This window comes from Rhipicephalus sanguineus, unplaced genomic scaffold, assembly GCF_013339695.2.
Source record: "Rhipicephalus sanguineus isolate Rsan-2018 unplaced genomic scaffold, BIME_Rsan_1.4 Seq618, whole genome shotgun sequence".
Lineage (NCBI taxonomy): Eukaryota > Metazoa > Arthropoda > Arachnida > Ixodida > Ixodidae > Rhipicephalus > Rhipicephalus sanguineus.
Window position 1 is genome coordinate 152,249 of NW_023615635.1, and position 17,514 is coordinate 169,762.

The 17,514-nt window shown below is 46.1% G+C and overlaps 1 protein-coding gene across 1 annotated transcript; it reads right to left on the reverse strand.

The window, feature by feature from the left end:
• Positions 1-22: 22 nt before the first annotated feature.
• LOC119377918 (bone morphogenetic protein 7-like) lies at positions 23-8,566 on the reverse strand. The gene is made up of 4 exons (XM_037647209.2): positions 8,126-8,566; positions 4,603-4,795; positions 2,978-3,129; positions 23-213 (listed from the first exon to the last, which is right to left on the reverse strand). The coding sequence occupies exons 1-4, from the start codon at positions 8,508-8,510 to the stop codon at positions 23-25; spliced, it is 921 nt and encodes a 306-aa protein (XP_037503137.2). The 5' UTR covers positions 8,511-8,566.
• Between the last annotated feature and the right edge of the window lie 8,948 nt (positions 8,567-17,514).

The window sequence follows — 17,514 nt, forward strand, 5'->3', positions numbered from 1 at the left end:
CATACCAAAGTATGTGTTCTTCTCATGTCGGCCGCTGTAGCTGAACATCAGCACTGTGGCGCTTGCGAGTAGCTCGTGTAACACGGTGGCGGCGACGGCTGGGTCCCCCATCTCGCAGGAAGGCCACCATGAATGGCTGTAGGTCATTGCGGCCACCTGACCCTACTAGGCCGAGATCGTGCGGATGCAACTCGTGGGGGTGCACACTGTGTCCTGCACAACATTTCATTCGTCATCTATTAAAAAGAGGATACCAGTACTTTTGTAAGCATGCCAGGGAAGTGTTTCATCTTTCATAAGAGCCAGAGGCTTTGGTAGTGTTCGAGGGGGGTGAGGGAGTATGGGATCAAAATATTTATAGAAATGCAAGTTCAGGTTGGTTTCCCTGCAGCGTGACAGTTTGCATCTCAGTGGCACCTTATTAAAGTGTGCCATGCTTGGAAATGGTAAAACAATGAAACTAAACCAATTGCTGGAATTAGTGGAAATCCTGCTTCCAGACAACTGGAAGACCCTGCTGCGTAGCTCTAAACCCGGACGTCCAAGACTGGATCCTCAAGTGCGCCTGTGAGGTCGGCAGTAGGCTTGACCTGCTGGCTATCTAGTGGGGGAATGTGACCTGGCCCAGCACAACTAGCCGACTCAATAAATGTTTCTCCTCTCTCTCTACCCAGTGGGCTTTCTATAATATTAAAACATGAAAAAGCAATTTAGCAATAAAAAATGGGCCCTTCTTCACCCCTTGACTGTAAAGAACGGATGTGTGTTCATGGCAACATGCGACAGGTGCCAGGTAAGGTGGTCATGGATACAGTTATTACGTATATCAGCATGGATACTGGGTATGGCCTGCATAACAATAGTGGAAAAGTTGAAGAAGGGGAGACTGAGCCCATCATTTTGAGAACCAAGTCACCCCTCTGCTACAATTAAACTCCCCTCCCAATGCTTCCAAAGCCCCTGGTTACAGCACAAGAATGACATAGACTAAAACAAAAGAGGACACAAAACAGGCAGTGGACTTCTTTTTTTTTATTTTTGCACCTCCAGTTATGCATAGTCCATGTAATACATTTTGTGTGTGTAAGAGAAGACGAGGAGGATAGGAGAAAGATGAAGTCAATGGGTTAACAGGGCCAAGACAACACTGTGGCCAGGACCGAAAGGGGCTAGTTGGTACGTTAACATGCTTGGTGCAGAGTGAAAGATGAAGGCCCAGGAACAGAATGAGCAGTTGTTAGTTTTTCAGCGTGAAGAATAACAGCCCTCTTGAATGCTGCTAATGACAGGGACTTAGCGACAGAGAGTTAGTTTAGCGACAGAGATTAGTGACAGGGACTTAGCATCATTTCTTTCCAAACAAGAAAAGCCAGCTGTAGGTTTTGATGTTCCGGCTTTCCGGGAAGGGATGGAACACCTGACTCCAACACTTTTTTCCATTGCCCATAAATATCTGTCAATGTTGATAAACTTTGTTGGTGCAGAAAGATCATTCAGGCGGTGAAATTGTGTCCCACAAGTGTCATTCTCATAGTGAAGAAAGTACAAAGCATCACCTGATGCTGAGCCACAATGGCTTCCTTCAGTTTTAAATTAATGCAAAGGCATTTGGAGGCTGAAAGTGTTTAATAAATAAACTGTTACATGGTGCCTCAAAACATTGCAGGTTCCTCTATCTGTATTTTCAGAATTTCAAATTTTCCACCGCATAAAGGTGCCTGAAGTATGACAGATACAATCACTGGCTGGAGCATATGAGCACGTGAGTGCCGCCGCCGTGATGGATGCACAGCGAAGAGCTGAATTCAGTGCCAAAAATGCCCCACGTTCTCATGCCTGTCGGCTCAGAATGATTGTTTTCAGCTGTTTTACACAACGTGGATTGTCAGTCTTTAGATAATGAAGCAAGAATCAGTGAAAAGATGGCTTTCACCAAACACCTGGCCAAGTAAGCTAGAATACTATTGTTAGTAGAGTGGGCAATATGTCCACAAATGTGGACACCGTGGAAAGCAATAAAAATATAATTTGTGCTTCCATTTTTTAATGACTCTTTTATTGATGCATGAGAGTCAGAAATTATGCTAAGATCCTTGTTTTAACTGGCAGACTTAATTTTCACCTGAAAGGGATATAATTCATGGCATGCGAATAAATTTTTGCTCTCGCCCCATTCGTTGCCCGTTCCTTCACTACGCCCCTCAGTGCCTTGGTGCTTTGGATTTGTCTAACAGACTCTTCCAGCCACACCTTCAACGCAAACCCGTGCACACCATCATGTCATAGAGCCAGAACCAAGTGGCGGTACAAATAGCATATGAGAGTCACAATGGCCAAGATGAAACTTAATTTTGAGAAAAACGAGACAACTCTCTGCTCCCCTGCTTTTTAGAGAAAGACCGAGAGAGTTCAATGAAAGCTGAATATGCTGGGTTTGTTACATAAGATAGGTTGATTGAAATGACAACAGAAAAATTCAGTTTAAAATTAAATAACTGTACGAAAACCCACAAATGAACAAAAAGCATCAGAATTAACACAAAAATTGATTTATTGCCAAAGTTGGCCTTCAGCTTAACACCCATTGCACACAGAAAGGAGAGGACAGTACAAATGGCCTTCAAGGCTCCTAAATATTGGGACTGATATTATCAGATATATCAAGTGTGTGAGTGCTTGCACGCATGCATATACACATTTAGGAACATCAAGTTCATCAGCTAACATTTAAAGTGAATTGAGCTCTCTAAGTAATGTCGTATCACAATAAAATTACCATTGCTCCTAGGTTCTCAGTTTGGCTGCCAGATTGTTGCTCCTCAGAGACTTTCATAACAGCTAGCACTGATTAAAGAGACCCATATCAAATAATGACTACAATCAAACTGTCCAGAAAGAGGGATCCTACTTAGTAACAGGTCCAGTAGAATATACACAGCCAACATTATATCAGAACAATCTTGACTAAAGTGCTCACCTGATGCTTTGCAGTGAGTCTGCATAAAGAGACCCATATTCTCGTTGGGAAATGCCACCCACGTCAGAAATGGTTCGGTGACGTTAAACGTGAGCCACCCGTGTGTCTTTGCATCTATAGTTAGATTGTCCACATGCTGGAGTATAACATCTCTGCAGGAGAACAAAAATGGCACAATACACAAATAAATAAATGAAGGAAGGAAAGCTTTCGCATTCTTTCAAACAAAGTATGAGGCAAGCTCCCAGTAAAAAGCAGTAACAGCAACTCAAAAGAAGTCGCATTCACTTCGGCAAAAAAGCAACTGGCGACACCATACTAGTGTATAGTGACACAATACATAAGTACAAATTCACATATGATATCAACAAAGCTACAAAGAAATGCAGTGGTAATGAGAGATTTGAGCAACATAAAAAGCAAGATGGAACTGTACGATAAAAACAAAAACTGAAAAATATAACATTTTTAAACGAACGGTTTCATGAAGTGCACAATGCGATATCATTCCGAGGGGTTTTTATATTTCCTACTAAGGAGTAGTTGGCAACATGTATGACAAGATTTCCCTCAAATCATTTGACATCGCATCGACTTCTGCCTCCACGATCACCAAGGCCCAACACGAATCTTTGGGGGCAAAACGAGATTTTCTGAAAACTATTTGTCAAGGCCACTCCCCTTAGCTTTTGCACAAGTAAAATTGCGACGCATATAGCAACAGTGCAATTAAATGGAAGCAGTAAAGAGGCGTCGTTGGAAGACCCGATACACACACACTGCTTTTGAGATATCAGTGCCAAAATATGCAACGAAATACTATCTCCCTAAAGTTGCGTCCCTGTGCTCTTCAGAAAGGGTTGCAGAGCAAAACAGTAACGTGTCAGTGATTTTACTTTCCTGTATTTCATGAACAAATAAGTTTTAAAAGTTCTAGAGCCTGTTACACCCACTGAAACACTTGAAGGCCTGCTACACACTCGGTATTGCATTCGTAATTGCACACAGTCGGGAACCAGACTTCTTGCAAGACATAACAAGCCTCAGTGCTTGGTGTTCTCAGTCGATTGCATTGTGCTTCCCCCTCTGGAGTTTTCTGCACCTCACATGGGGTTGCACTATCTCTGCGATCGGCCCACCTTTCACCAAGCAACAATGCCATCTCATGACGTCATCATGCGACATCGCAAATTTCTAGTATATGTGACATCATTGGTGACGTAGGTCACATGAGTTTTTGTGCCCCTTCATTCACCACCGTGTTTCGCTGAAGGATCCGCACAACGAGGCACTTAAGGCTTTTTCACCTTAAAATTTCCAATACTTCTAACATTTTCAAGGTAAATGACATATGGAGTTTGCATGCACAGCACACCACTCTTTATTTTTGTGCCCTCAACACCTGACAAGGAGCTATTTTCAAAACTTATTTTTTAGACGAATACCAAACAACCAAGCCACATCATTCCCGATAATGAAATAGTAACAGCCATGAATCTGGCCAAAGATTCGTAATAAAAGAATTTCAATTGGTCCAGAAATATTGGTGTTGTTCAGCACACTGAACACATGTTATTGAGGCAAATTCTTTATTTAATTTACGGGAAGGAGAACATGCTACGTACTCGATTTTGACGCCATGCCTCAGTACACTGATCTCGAGTGTGCACGTGTGGTCTGCTGGTAAACTACTAGCTGCAGCCTCTCGGTAGATGTTGAGTTCCGCCTTGAGAATTCTCTCCCCAGGAGATACTTCACTGACGTCGAACCAAAACCGTTTTTCGTTGTCATGGCGCAGGTGAAGTGAATGGTGATGTGCTGCAAGGCATACCAGTGGTTACAACTGATAGACAAAATAGTAAGGATAGAAAAGCATACAAGAAGACACACTCATATTTGTGTTTATTCTTTGTAATTAAAGGGATACTAATGAAAAACAATAAATCAAGGTAGAGTGATAAGTTATTCTTTCTAACTAATTATCACCTTTATTTCAGAATCACAGACTCATAATTCCTGATGTCAGTGCAACATCAAGAATTTCAAAGTGCATATTCTTTTCAGTGTTTTGGCCATGTTGGTTCAATAAAAGTTCTCATAGTTGCCATGTTAAGTCTCTGGTGCCCTTAGAACACAATTTAATGCATTTTTACTGATAAGGAATTACATAAGCCCTAGTAAATGCTGTAAGAAACCTAAAATGTCATGACAAGGGGATGTGGGACCCTCAAGGTGGTGTCACCACTAGTCTTACTTTTGCACTTTTTCTGGCAGGTAACCAAACGTCTTTTCATGGCAAGGGTGGTGCTTTTGGTATTGTGGAAAGGCAAGTAACCAATACGAATGAGATCATTTTTGTGCGCGTGTGTGCTTTTAAAGGGCCGGTAAACATACCCGCAGTCCGAAATTTGTGATGAAGAGATAACTGCGCACTTGTACAATGTGAACATGCTCCCGCAAGAATTTCGCAAATAAGTACTGTGATAAGGAAGTTACAGGGTTTAGAACAACCCACTTTGGCTGGTTTCAGTTTGTCGTTTGGCCTCCCTACCGTTCTCTGCCGCGAAGAGGGGTAAGCGTACACCGTTCTCATGACTATGCCCACTTCGGCAACATAACACGACGTCAGCAATTACGTCCTCGGCGCGCAGCCAACAACCGAGCAAGGCTTCCACGTGTCAAGAGTAACCTGGTGAGGAAGGGAGGTGTGAAAGATGCAAGGCACTGGCAAGGTAAACAAATATGCAACAATCCACCTCCTTCATTTTCCTGTGCTGCCCTCTGCCGTTTTGGTAGCGTTTTGGAAGGGGCCGGGACAACCGGTATTGCCAGAAGCAAGGCCTCCGAGATGAAGAGACGTTTTGTGATATTTTCTGACAGGGGAAGGGTGCATACGCTGGGGCACCGTGAAAAAGGCTAATTGCACAGCCAAAACCACATCACCACAGGATCATGGCATTGTTTCCTAGTGCAGAGGACCACTCGACAAAGTCAGTGCTACGTAAAGTTACCCATGGGCAAGATTACGTCACTTTGCAGGCAAAGAGGACTGGACAAGCACTGGAGAGAGGTGTGGGAATTGTCTTTCAAAATGATGTGTCTGCGCAGTGGCAAGTGGTGCCACCATTTGCCACGTGCCGGTCCTCGTGGCGGCGCTGCACACAGTCTCGGAACCACGAGATTCTGCATGAACAGAGGCGCGCACGCACTGGGACGGCGCTCTTTTTCTCCTAGGGCGGCGTTCGTAAGGATGTATTTACCTTCCTGTCTGATGACCCCTTTGAGAATCACTGAACTGCAGCCTGCCTATGGTGCCTTGGCACACTCGGCAGGTGCGTATCGCGCCTCGGATCAACACAATGTGATCACCAGGGCCTTCTGCCCGATACGGCAAACTTGTTTCAGAGGTGTAAAAAAAACAAGTCAGAGACTGTTGACTGGCCCTTAAGTGTGAGGTTAAGAATAACGTGCTGATGCGAAGATATACAATGCTGAGGCAGTTATGCTTGTCGTAGTAAGGAGAGGGAAAGCAGATAAAATGAAGGCAGAAAGGTTAATTAGACAAGCATCCAGGTTGCTTCTCTGTACAGGACAAAAGGACTTATGAGATGAAAGGAGAAAGAAAAAAAAAAGAAGAAAAACTGACAGTGCCTCTTTATCTCGAGGTACATGTCAAGACCTGCAGTTGCTCACTAAGGTCTGACAGCTTTAGCAATTGCACAGAGATTCGCACGTCGTTTTCTTGAGCTTCACATAGTTCTCATCCTGGTGCTGTTCCACACAGGGCACATACCATGAGGGGTGGGTGCAGATACAAATTTACTGTGTTGCTGCATTCACCAAGCATTCAAGAGTAGGTGAAGTGATGATCTTAAGACTGATGTCTTTCCAGGGCACTCACTCTACCTTTTGAATGCATCAGAAGGCTAGCGTATGACAACAAAAAGTTGAATTTATTGACAGCTCAAAGCACAGCATGCAAGGCAATTTCAGCGCTAAGAATGAGAGCCGTAGCTTCACGAGATTAAGATTATAGGAAGAAATGTTGACACTTTGTGACTGGAACTGCTAGAAGCCTATCACATTCAGAAGGGCAGAGAGTGTATAAGCGACACATCTATCTATCGCTTTGACAGTGAGTCCAGCTTTCTTGATGTGGCATTGTGTTATTGATGCAGTTGCTGCAAGCATGCAAAATTGGTGTCTACCTGCTGTGGCACTGCGTTCAAAATGAACCACTCACACTGTGTACTATCACTTTTCGTCTTTCTTACAATTTACTGATTTCAGTAGCACTAAAACACCTTATGTGGATCCCAACCAACTTACAAAACAGCATGAATTACTGAAGCCCACACTGCAGCATTCATTGTCGCGCACATTAGATAACATAAGCTACTTTAGATGCTCCAATGCACACAGCAACGATTTGGACAACTCTTGAAAAATTTATCCCTGGCATAAACTTTCATATAAATACTAGTTGTTTTTTTTTAATATAGATGTATATGTGAGCTTGGTATGTGCTTTTTTTTTCTTTCAGAACCAGTTAGTCATTTGTCATTCCTTTTCGTTTGTGCAGAGCTATTGCATGTGTGCTTGAAATGCTGGCCCCAGAATGTGAAATAAAGCCTTTCTGAATGCAATCGCAAGAAGTGTAAGTACAAAAACCATAAGCTTTCGACGCAACTTCTACGGTTTTAATGCGGGAAACCGCCGAAGCTAACCGAACGTTATAAGAAGGGAAATCCTACGCAGTGATGACAAACAGACAGACAAGATTAGCTACATCAGTGCAGTGGGAGGGGTGGGGGGAAGCGTGCCGCCGTTGATTAGGCGAACAAGTTGGGAAGAGAATTACTGCTTTTTTTTTATGCCTCTTTTTTTTTTTCTCATATTCGAGCGAGCAAATGCCTTACACCCGTGACTGCCTGTACTGTAAAACAAAACCTCGCCAAGCGTGAATCATCGTGTAAGCGCGAACCCAGAAGTCATTTCCTGACCAAAAATGAATTGCAGCTTGGACCGTACTGATCATCCTGACCTGTTACCCAACTGTCGAGATTCATGAATGAACGCTGGCATTCCAGAGAGCCGCTCGCGCGCGCTCGACGCAGAAATAAACAAACAAGGAATGCAGGTACGCACCATGGTTGAGAAAGCTAATGATAACATCGGAATCGTTGATCATCCGCAAACTTTGGTTGTTTGTGATGAACTCATTGTGTGCCTGCGTAGCGTCGAGGTGAATGTCCCCGTTGTCTTCATCCTTGAAAGAGTTGTAGAGATCGAGCAAGTAGCGTGGTGCGGAGAACCTTCGCTCGTGGATCTTCGGCTTGGGTCTGTGGTCGAGTCCCAACAGGTTCAATATTTCTTGCTGCATTTCACGCCTTTCAGACTTTGGCAACGTGCGGTAAATGATGGTCTGGTCCACGCCATTGTCCGCGTAATAAGCGGCAGAACAAAGCTGCACTGATAAGGCGAGTAATGATATGCAAAGAGACATCTCAATTTTGAAACGCAACAGCCACATTTTGTTTCGTTTTTCTGTCGCCTGTCAAAATACAGTGTTGCCGGACGTGCTGTGTGATTCGGTCAAAATTGAGCAAAATACCCGATTGCACGACTGAAGCACCACATCTTTTTTAGGTCGGTGTACATTATTTAAACTGCAATATATGTAATTACTGAACTGGCGGCCGTTGTTTCGTGTTCCGCTTTTCGTGGTCTGCGCGGTCGAGCGATGTATCCGTATTGTTCTTTACTTTGCGAACTGCGAAGTGGCACGCCGCATGCGTGCAGAACTCGGAGTCCGAGCTGTACTTCGGAGTCAGGGCTGAGCAAAGGTACTTTGAAATTGTATCACGATACGATACAAGATACTCGGACAAGAAGTATTTGAGATACAGATACAAGATACTTCCGGAATTATTGTATCCGATAAGATAGACCCCTGACAGCAAAATCTTTGTTTGCGACTTTTTCAGTGTAATTTGAAGCTTTGTGTCTGGTAATCCCTAAATTGAATCGTAAATGCTCTAACGTATCGTATAACTAATGCTAGCGTAGTTAATTGTGACCATTTTAACTTCACTTCAAAACGCCCGCCTAAAAAGCATAAGAAACTAGCGCCCCATGCGGGGGAGCGCCAAAGGTCACGCGCACTCGGTGTGGTGACGTTGAAAGCGCAGTTTTCAAGTCGGGGCCCCGCTCGCGGTAGAGATTGAAACGATGTGGGGTTAATTCCCCTTGAGGGTTTTCGCCGTACATGTACGGCAGAAGCTTCCCGGTACCAAGGGTTTTCGTCGTACATGTACGGCATAGCTTTTATTTTTAAAACGCGCGCCCTTTTCGATCATTTCTTTTGCTTGGCCTGTGCTGCGACACTTCGGGAATACGTGGAATTTTTTTCATACGCCGATGTCTCTCCGTTGTATTTTATTTATTTTTTTTTTGCTTCCCAAAACGGCGCGCCGGCTTTTCCGAGCGCGTTCGCGGTGCACTTGCCCTCCTCAACGTTCGATCTTTGCATGCCCACGTAGACGATGTGGAACGGGACCCCATACTTACTGCGGTGGTCGTTCTCTGCCTTACCGAGACGTGGAACGCCAAAAGACCGCATATCAAAGGATACGTTCCAGTTGTGAACATCGATGATGCAGAGCGTCCTGCAGGTGGTGGCCGTATACGTCAAACAAACAGAAAAGGCACAAGATCTGAAACTACTAACAACGACACAAAGCCACAACGGTGAATATGCTGCCATCGATTTTGATGGATGCATCATCATGACCATGTACCTTGCACCCAATTTGTCGAGTGGTAATATCAAGACATTCATTGACACGGCATTGTACGTGTAATTATGACAAGTACAAGAATAGACCATTTGTGTTAGTTGGTGACCTGAATGTCGATTTTACCGAAAAGAATAATGAGCGGTTAATACAACATATGGCAGCCAAAATTAATATGCTCTCACGTGCACGTCCTTTGATCCAGGGGCGTAGCCAAGGGGGGGGGGGGGAGTTCAACCCCCCCCCCGAAATTTTTCAATTTTGCTTGCGTGTATATACACGCGCACATGCAAATGCACGAACAAACATACATAAAGTATGGTTGAACCCCCCCCCCCCCCGAAAAAAATTTCTGGCTACGCCTCTGCTTTGATCATATGAAACCAACGACCATCCGAAGGACGTGTAGACCTGGTATTTTCAAATTTCCAATTGCAACCCGTACAGGAACCGCTATCCCTTCATTTCACGGACCATAAAGCCGTGATAATGAAGGGACAACGCAAGCCAAGCATAATGTAATTAAGAAAAATAAAAGTTTGATGTTTGTAACATACACACAGTGTTTCTCACTCTTTATATGATGATTGATGGGGCGTAAAAGATTCACGGTTTACCGATGATTCCCTCCGGAGCTTCGCCCCACTCATCATCATTCACCACGTGGATATGCTGTGAATATATATATATATATGTGTGTGTGTGTGTGTGTGTGTGTGTGTGTGTGTGTGTGTGTGTGTGTGTGTGTGTGGTGTGTGTGTGTGTGTGTGTGTGTGTGTGTGTGTGTGTGTGTGTGTGTGTGTGTGTGTGTGTGTGTGTATTTTGCTTTCCAAAGCGGCGCGGCCGCTTTCAATTGCGCATCAGAACGCGCGGCGCACACGGTCTGGCAGGTTTCGATTTCGTCCATCGGGTGTCTTTCGCTTCTTGCGCCCGCAAAGCTGATGGCTGTTTGGTTTCTAATCTCTCAAAGGGTGACCGCTTGTTACTCTCGTTTATTGCTCACTGGGGTGCGATTACATCAGTTTCCGTGCGGCGCTAAATTACACGAACGACGCCGCCGTGATTGCGTTTCCTGTTCTGGAGTCTCCGAAAAACTAACTACGTCTTGTTGGCGATAAGACGAAAGATTACTGTAGCTTTTTCACTCGCTTTGCTTTCCAGATGGGCGCACAACCATAGAGTTTTCTTCCCTGCGCTCACTGACGCAGTTCGCTTACGCTATGGAAGCGCGCGCCGGTTGCTCTGCTGCCGGTGAGTCGAGCAGCGATTCTTCCGATGCGGACTATTCCCCAAGTGCCGAATCAGAATCTGATTCATTAGATTTCAGTTTGTCAGACGAGGATTTTTGGACGAGTTCAGACTCCGATGACGATCAAGGAGCGACATCTGAAAAGCGTGCGCGGCGAGCCATGCTTCAAAGACTATCACACGGTGAAAAGCTTTTAGTGTTAGAGCACGAACATTTTTAACCGGAAAAGTACTCTGGTGCGCTTATTTTTGTATGTCTGTGAGCTATGTTTAATGCAATGCATAATTTTTATTTATAAAAAACTGTTAAAGTTGTTTTTTTAGGATTCTGCTTGGTTTTACTACGAATAAACCATGTGTATGTAACAACAAAAATGATTTTTTGTCACTTTACGGTCACGAAAAAAAAATAGACAATTTTTTTCTGAAATAGAATTTTCTGAAGAGTTTGTTTCAGCAATAAAAAATTACACATTTTTGGACTGTATTTCGCGAAAAAATTCGACCCTCAAAGGGTTAAACCTGTTAAAGGGGTCATGAAGCACCCCTTGGGCTGATTGAAAAAACACATCCTGCGGAAAGCTGACACGGCTATGAACTGCTCTGCCAAATATTACAGTCGTGCGCGCCGCGTAATGGCCACAAGCGGAGCGCGAAGTTGCCGTTTCCCCAGGCACCCTCTTTTCAAACAGAGGCCGGTTCTCACTCTCGTCGGTGGGCGGGGCGTCGGTCCGCTGTACGTCGCAAGAGACATAGCATGCTTATTGGCCGATAGCCGACGTAAATCGAGAGCGGCGTTCGGATCAGATGCGCTTCTTGCCGCGGGGTGCCGCCACTTGCCGGCGCCGCACTCCTCAGTACACGGTAGCCGCACTCGCGCAAGCGAATCACAGCGGGAGAGCGATCGCGTTTCATGACGCGCGCTGGCGTAACTTCTTTCCCCCATGCCATCCCTCCCTGTCTAGCTTCCAGTGCGCTCGCCGGCACGAGAAAAGAGAGAAAGCGCTGGGAGCGTGCGCCAAACCCCCGTAACTCCGCTGATTCTTGACGGATTCGAGAAATTTTTGCGGCAATCGATTCGGGAGGCAGTACACTCCGATACTGAGGCCATTAGATCATGCTTGGAAAGTGGTTCATGACCCCTTTAAGCGCGTCCCCCCTCACGAAAACTACCTCGAGAGCAGCCCGACGACAGAGCAAGAGGGGTGAGAAACAATAGCCCTCGCCAGGTGCCGGTCGTGGTATTGTGTGCGCCCCGCAAACCTTCCGTGACGTCCACAATACTTGCTTTTCTCGTGCACGGCCGGTCTAGAGGCGCGTGCTCGCTCCTTCCCTTACGGCCTGCGCAGCCGCCGGGAGTACAATGGAACTTTTTCTATACAGTCACGACGGCGAGCTCCGCGTGAGGGCGTCGCGAGCCAACCGCCCAAAGCGCGTTTGGCCGCATGCGCTTCGTGTTGTAAACCAGCTGTGCCCGGCCGATTTCTCGTGCTAATTACATCTTTCCGTTGTAGCAAGCGGTGAAGGAAGTACAGGTGCGTGTGGGGACAGTCTGCCTTTCTCGGCAATCGGCAATAGAAGACGTACACGCAGCGCTACTAGCAACAACAATATTTTTTAAGACCCGACCACCTCATATTCGATGGAGGCGAAAATGCCTGAGGCCCGTGTGCTTAGATTTAGGTGCACGTAAGAGAACCCCAGCTACCACAGCAGTGCATTTTTGGTGGGCCACGCATGTTTACAACGTCAAAGAGGGGAGCCGTCACAGCTGCTTTGACCCACATTGTCAAGGAGAAGGCGCTACCTTCAAAAGACGTGGGCATTCGCGACGAAAACATTGAAGAAGCGGCGGTGCCTATTCCGGAAGATGTTATTGAGGAACTTGAAGCTCTGCGAGAACCTCCTCCCAAACCACCGAACTCTGTTGCCTATTCAGGCTTGGTGTATGTAGGTGGTTACATTGCCAAACTCATCACTGATGTCGGTTGCGAAACATGCGCCATGCTAGTGACGACAAACAAAACGAGCAGTCCCTATCATCCGTCAGCAAGAAGCCTATGATCTACACTACCCAAAGCCGGAGTTACTATCAATGCTGGACACATTTGTGACGTTCTTCGAGAAAGCAGTCAAATATCTTCCTCGAACGAAAATCCTCGAGACTCTGCAATTGACTGTTGAGCCATACCTTGAAGATTCGCCACTTCTGGACTGTCCGGAAGGTGTGGACAAGAGTCACGCGAGAGTGCTGGCTCATATTATTTCTGAGAAGTTTCTCCGGATTCTTCTTATTAACTACACAAAAAAGTTAACAGATCAGAGTTTTATTCACAAGCCCTCGCGGAAGCATATCAGGCTGTGACAGACTTGACTCCTTTAAACTGTGATCGTCACTACAGTGTTTTACCAGCAGTAACATTCTGTTTCCCATTGAAAGGATTCTCTGAAAGTTTTTTATGTTTCCTCTTCGTCTGCAGCATGTCCGTCCCCATTATGCAATGACTTTCACTTTTTGAAGTATTTGTTTCAATATTAAAGCACGAATTAAGATGCCTCCAACAAAAAATGTGCAATTTTGTTATTTTCAAGTACAGCGACGGCCGGCACATACATTTTAAATAAACATTTCCTAAACCATGATTAAACCGTTTCCTCAACCAAATGCAATGTTCATCCTCTTACTTATTCTCGAAGTTACAGAAACCTAAAAAAAACAAGGCTGTGTTGTAACCGCGTCGATGCTTTGCCGAGCAACAGAAGCGGGCTTATGAGCGGCCTGCGCCACCACTTCAGTAAAGCGGAATTTACCAGAGTCATCATATATACTTGCTACCATGTTTCTATCGCATTGGTACCATGAATACCATATAGAGTAACTTCAGAAAACGCCACGGTAAGTCGGAAGCCGAGCACTCCCTGCGCGCGCCAGCCTCCGCAACGGCCGGTAGTGAGTTGGGGAGCAGTTAGAGTTACTGTATATGCATATACAGTAACTCTAGGGAGCAGTTGGCTCGGAGCGCCCCCACGAAATTGCGGCCATAGGTAGCAACAGCCCCCCGTGCGCAGGCCGTAAAGGAAGGAGCGAGCGCGCGCCTCTAGACCGGCCGTGTCTCGTGGAACGTCGTGCGGGGCCTCGATCTACGTCATACCAGTGCGATGTCGCGAGGTGCAGCCAACTCAGATCGGTCAGGACTCAGAAGTGTCCCGTATACAGGAAAGTTAAACAACACAAACACCTCGAGCATCCTTCAACACTGTAATCGAACACCTACATTCTACCCTCCACTCTTACGCCCTTTCCCAACATCGCCTTTGATTTCGCGCAATGCCTTCATTTCGTCCTTTAGCCACTTGCCCGTCGCGAGAGATGTCCGCTAGATGGCGCTTTTTATTCCTATTGTTCTTGTTCACTCCTTGCAAGGTTCTTGTTCTACTGTTCTTCAGAACGCCGGCAAAGCAGGCAGTCTACATCACCATGCAGTGTTGTTTGCGTAGAAAAGGCACGACAGGTGAAGTAAAATTCTCTTATTGCCGAGCGGCACAGCCGCTCGGCAATAAGAAAGTGCCGCTTGCATTCCGATGACAAGATATCTCCAGTTACTTTTGTCGTCACGTTCAGTTGTCAGAACGGCGTACGCACACAACTGCCGGCATTCGGCTTTCACATCAGGACGCAAAAAAAAAAAAAGGAAAGCGCGCCAACACGTGTACCTTCCACCCCCCCAAAACTCTGATCCCCAGGCTCCTTGCCTGTCGTCGGCGCTTGTTTATTTCCTTGCGGTTTGTTCGTGCTGTTAGTGCCAGCAAACTATTTTTCGGTCTCTTTCGAGATCGTTCACTAGCGGTCGTCATTGTCGATGTTAGCGCCTCCCCGTGACGGGAAGTCGAAAAAGCCGGCTGTTGCTTGCTTCACTACAGAATGCATGGCGCGGAAAAGTCGATGCTCACGAACACGGAGGACAGAGCAAAGATACACAAGGACGAGCGCAATCTAACAACTGTTCATATTTTTTCGAAAACATTCACTTAAAGAGGTACTGATACAAATTTCGCGGCCGAGATAGCCTGCAGGATTGATTCCTGTGAACATGCGTATATCATCTGCAATATCAACAGAGGATATAGCTTGGAAGGTATTTTAAATGAATTTCGAAGTTTGCGTGAGCGATCGACACCCCTCGCGCTATTGACACCATGATTGACACCCTCAAAGGTGACCCTCGGTGACCCGCCTACTTCCCTCACGTGACCACGGTGCAACAAGTTATGGTGACGTACGTCATAGCCAAGGGCGTCCGCAGAAATTTTTCCAAGGGGTGCATCCATGGGGTAGGGGGGGGGGGGGGTTCACTACCGTGACTTGACCGGCAAGGTTAGTCAATAATATGTAATAATGTGGAAAGTTGGCTGGCAATCCTGAGGCCGTTCCACACGGATATGCGGATCTTTTGAGTGCTAACCAAAGTGTGCAGCTTATTGCTACTGCATAGAAAGATATTATCCGAAATTCCAGGGGGAGGGGGGGCAGCCGCCCCCCCTTGCACCCCCCTCCGGACGCCCATGGTCATAGCCGCCATTTTTTTGCCGCGTTCGCTCCATACTTCTCGGCGGCTCCTTGCGAACCGCGCGGAAGTGCGTCACAGTTCTATGTGGTGACGTGATCGAGCGCTGCACCCGCTAGGTGGTAATAGTTGCACCCGGAGGCTTGTCGTTTTTGAAACCAAAACTGACACTGGTTGATAATGAGGAGCCTCTAATTAATTATCTGTCGTGCGCTGCAGCAAATGATGTGCCGTGTTATGACTAACAGGGCCTCAGCAACACATTGCAGCAAAAAAAAAAAAAAAAACGCCAGGCCAAAATCTATCTATCTATCTATCTATCTATCTATCTATATCTATCTATCTATCTATCTATCTATCTATCTATCTATCTATCTATATCTATCTATCTATCTATCTATCTATCTATCTATCTATCTATCTACAGTAAAACCTCGGTGATACATTCACGGCTCGTATAAATTTCGGGGGATACGAATTTTTCTGTGGTCCCGGCCAAGGCCCATTAGCCTGCAATGTATTGGTGTACGGTTGTTGCGAACCGATTCGCAAACCGCGACGTTTAATACGAACGTACGCTAGCGCACAGGTACGAACAGGTGCTACCCGCGCTGTCCCGGAAGACGCGGCAGTCACGCGCTGCGCGACCATCAATGGTGCGTCGTTGCCTCCGAGATAGTGCGCGCGAACCTTAAAGGCCTTTAGGCGCCTTCGCGTTTAGATTACAGATGACGTCGCGCTTTTTTTTCCGACGCGTTGACGCGTGCTCCTGTGCTCGAGGCAGCAGCGTCTTTGTACTGTGTTAACACGTACCTGCCGCGTCGATGCAGGCCATGTCCCCGCAATCGGACGTTCTATGAAACAAGACTGAAACTCAGGCTGCGGGTCCGTCATGAAGTCCCATTAAAGGTGGACGAAGACCCCAAGAGACGAAGCGGACGGTCTGGGCGAAGGAGCTTGGCCTATCGATCGTGTGCAAAGCGCTTCTTAAGTCACTTTCGCCGCAGTACTCCGATGTCATGCAGAAAAGCGTAGTAAGATTAGGAAGGGGCTACTAGCGGTACCGAGGTTTTACTGTATCTATCTATCTAGCCGCCTACGTCTGGGTGCTCTCACGATCGCCTCCTTAACTTGGTGTAGACCACAACACCGTGGTGTAGACCAAGATTGGCATGAGAGGGTAAGAGGGTTTGACGAATATAACTGCACGGCCATGACATAAATAACGTGAAAATCCTGTCGCGTACGTCGTCAAACCATTTCCTCCAGACACGTGTGGCACGTACCCGTTTACCACGGGCCGCGGTGCACGGGTATGCGCCACAGGTGATGCACATGTCTACTCAGGAACGGCGAGAACAGACATCGATAATTTGAATGCGAGAGCGTTAACAAAAACTGAGATCGACAGCGTTGACCCAACGAATGGAATGTAGGATCCCAGCAGGAATCGAACCCAAGCATTCTTCATGGCAATCAGGTATTCTACCACAGCCACGCCAGGTCTCTAAACTGGTTTGGAAAAACAGCCTGTGTAGGCGTAATGTCGCTGCAACGTCAGTTGTGGTTGTGGTGCTGGCTATGTAATTTTAGCAGAAAGCAATAAGCATACATACTTCTTCGATAAGGGCTTCATATTAGATTAATGTCTATGGTTCCAGTGTTTGCTCCGCTTTTATATCAGTCTAATAAACATTTCAGTTGTATTCCTAAGATTCAGCAAGCTATATTGAAGCATTTCTCGACCCCGGAGGAATACATTAACGAAAGTTACCCATGATATTCACATGATTGCACCATGAAGTGCACTTAGTTTCGATAATACTGACGTGTGTATTCTAACGTGAGGGCTGACGTTACGTCGCAGCATAAGTTACCCTTTAAACGCCAGTGTTGACGACGTGCCTGGTAAGCCCACGATGTGCAC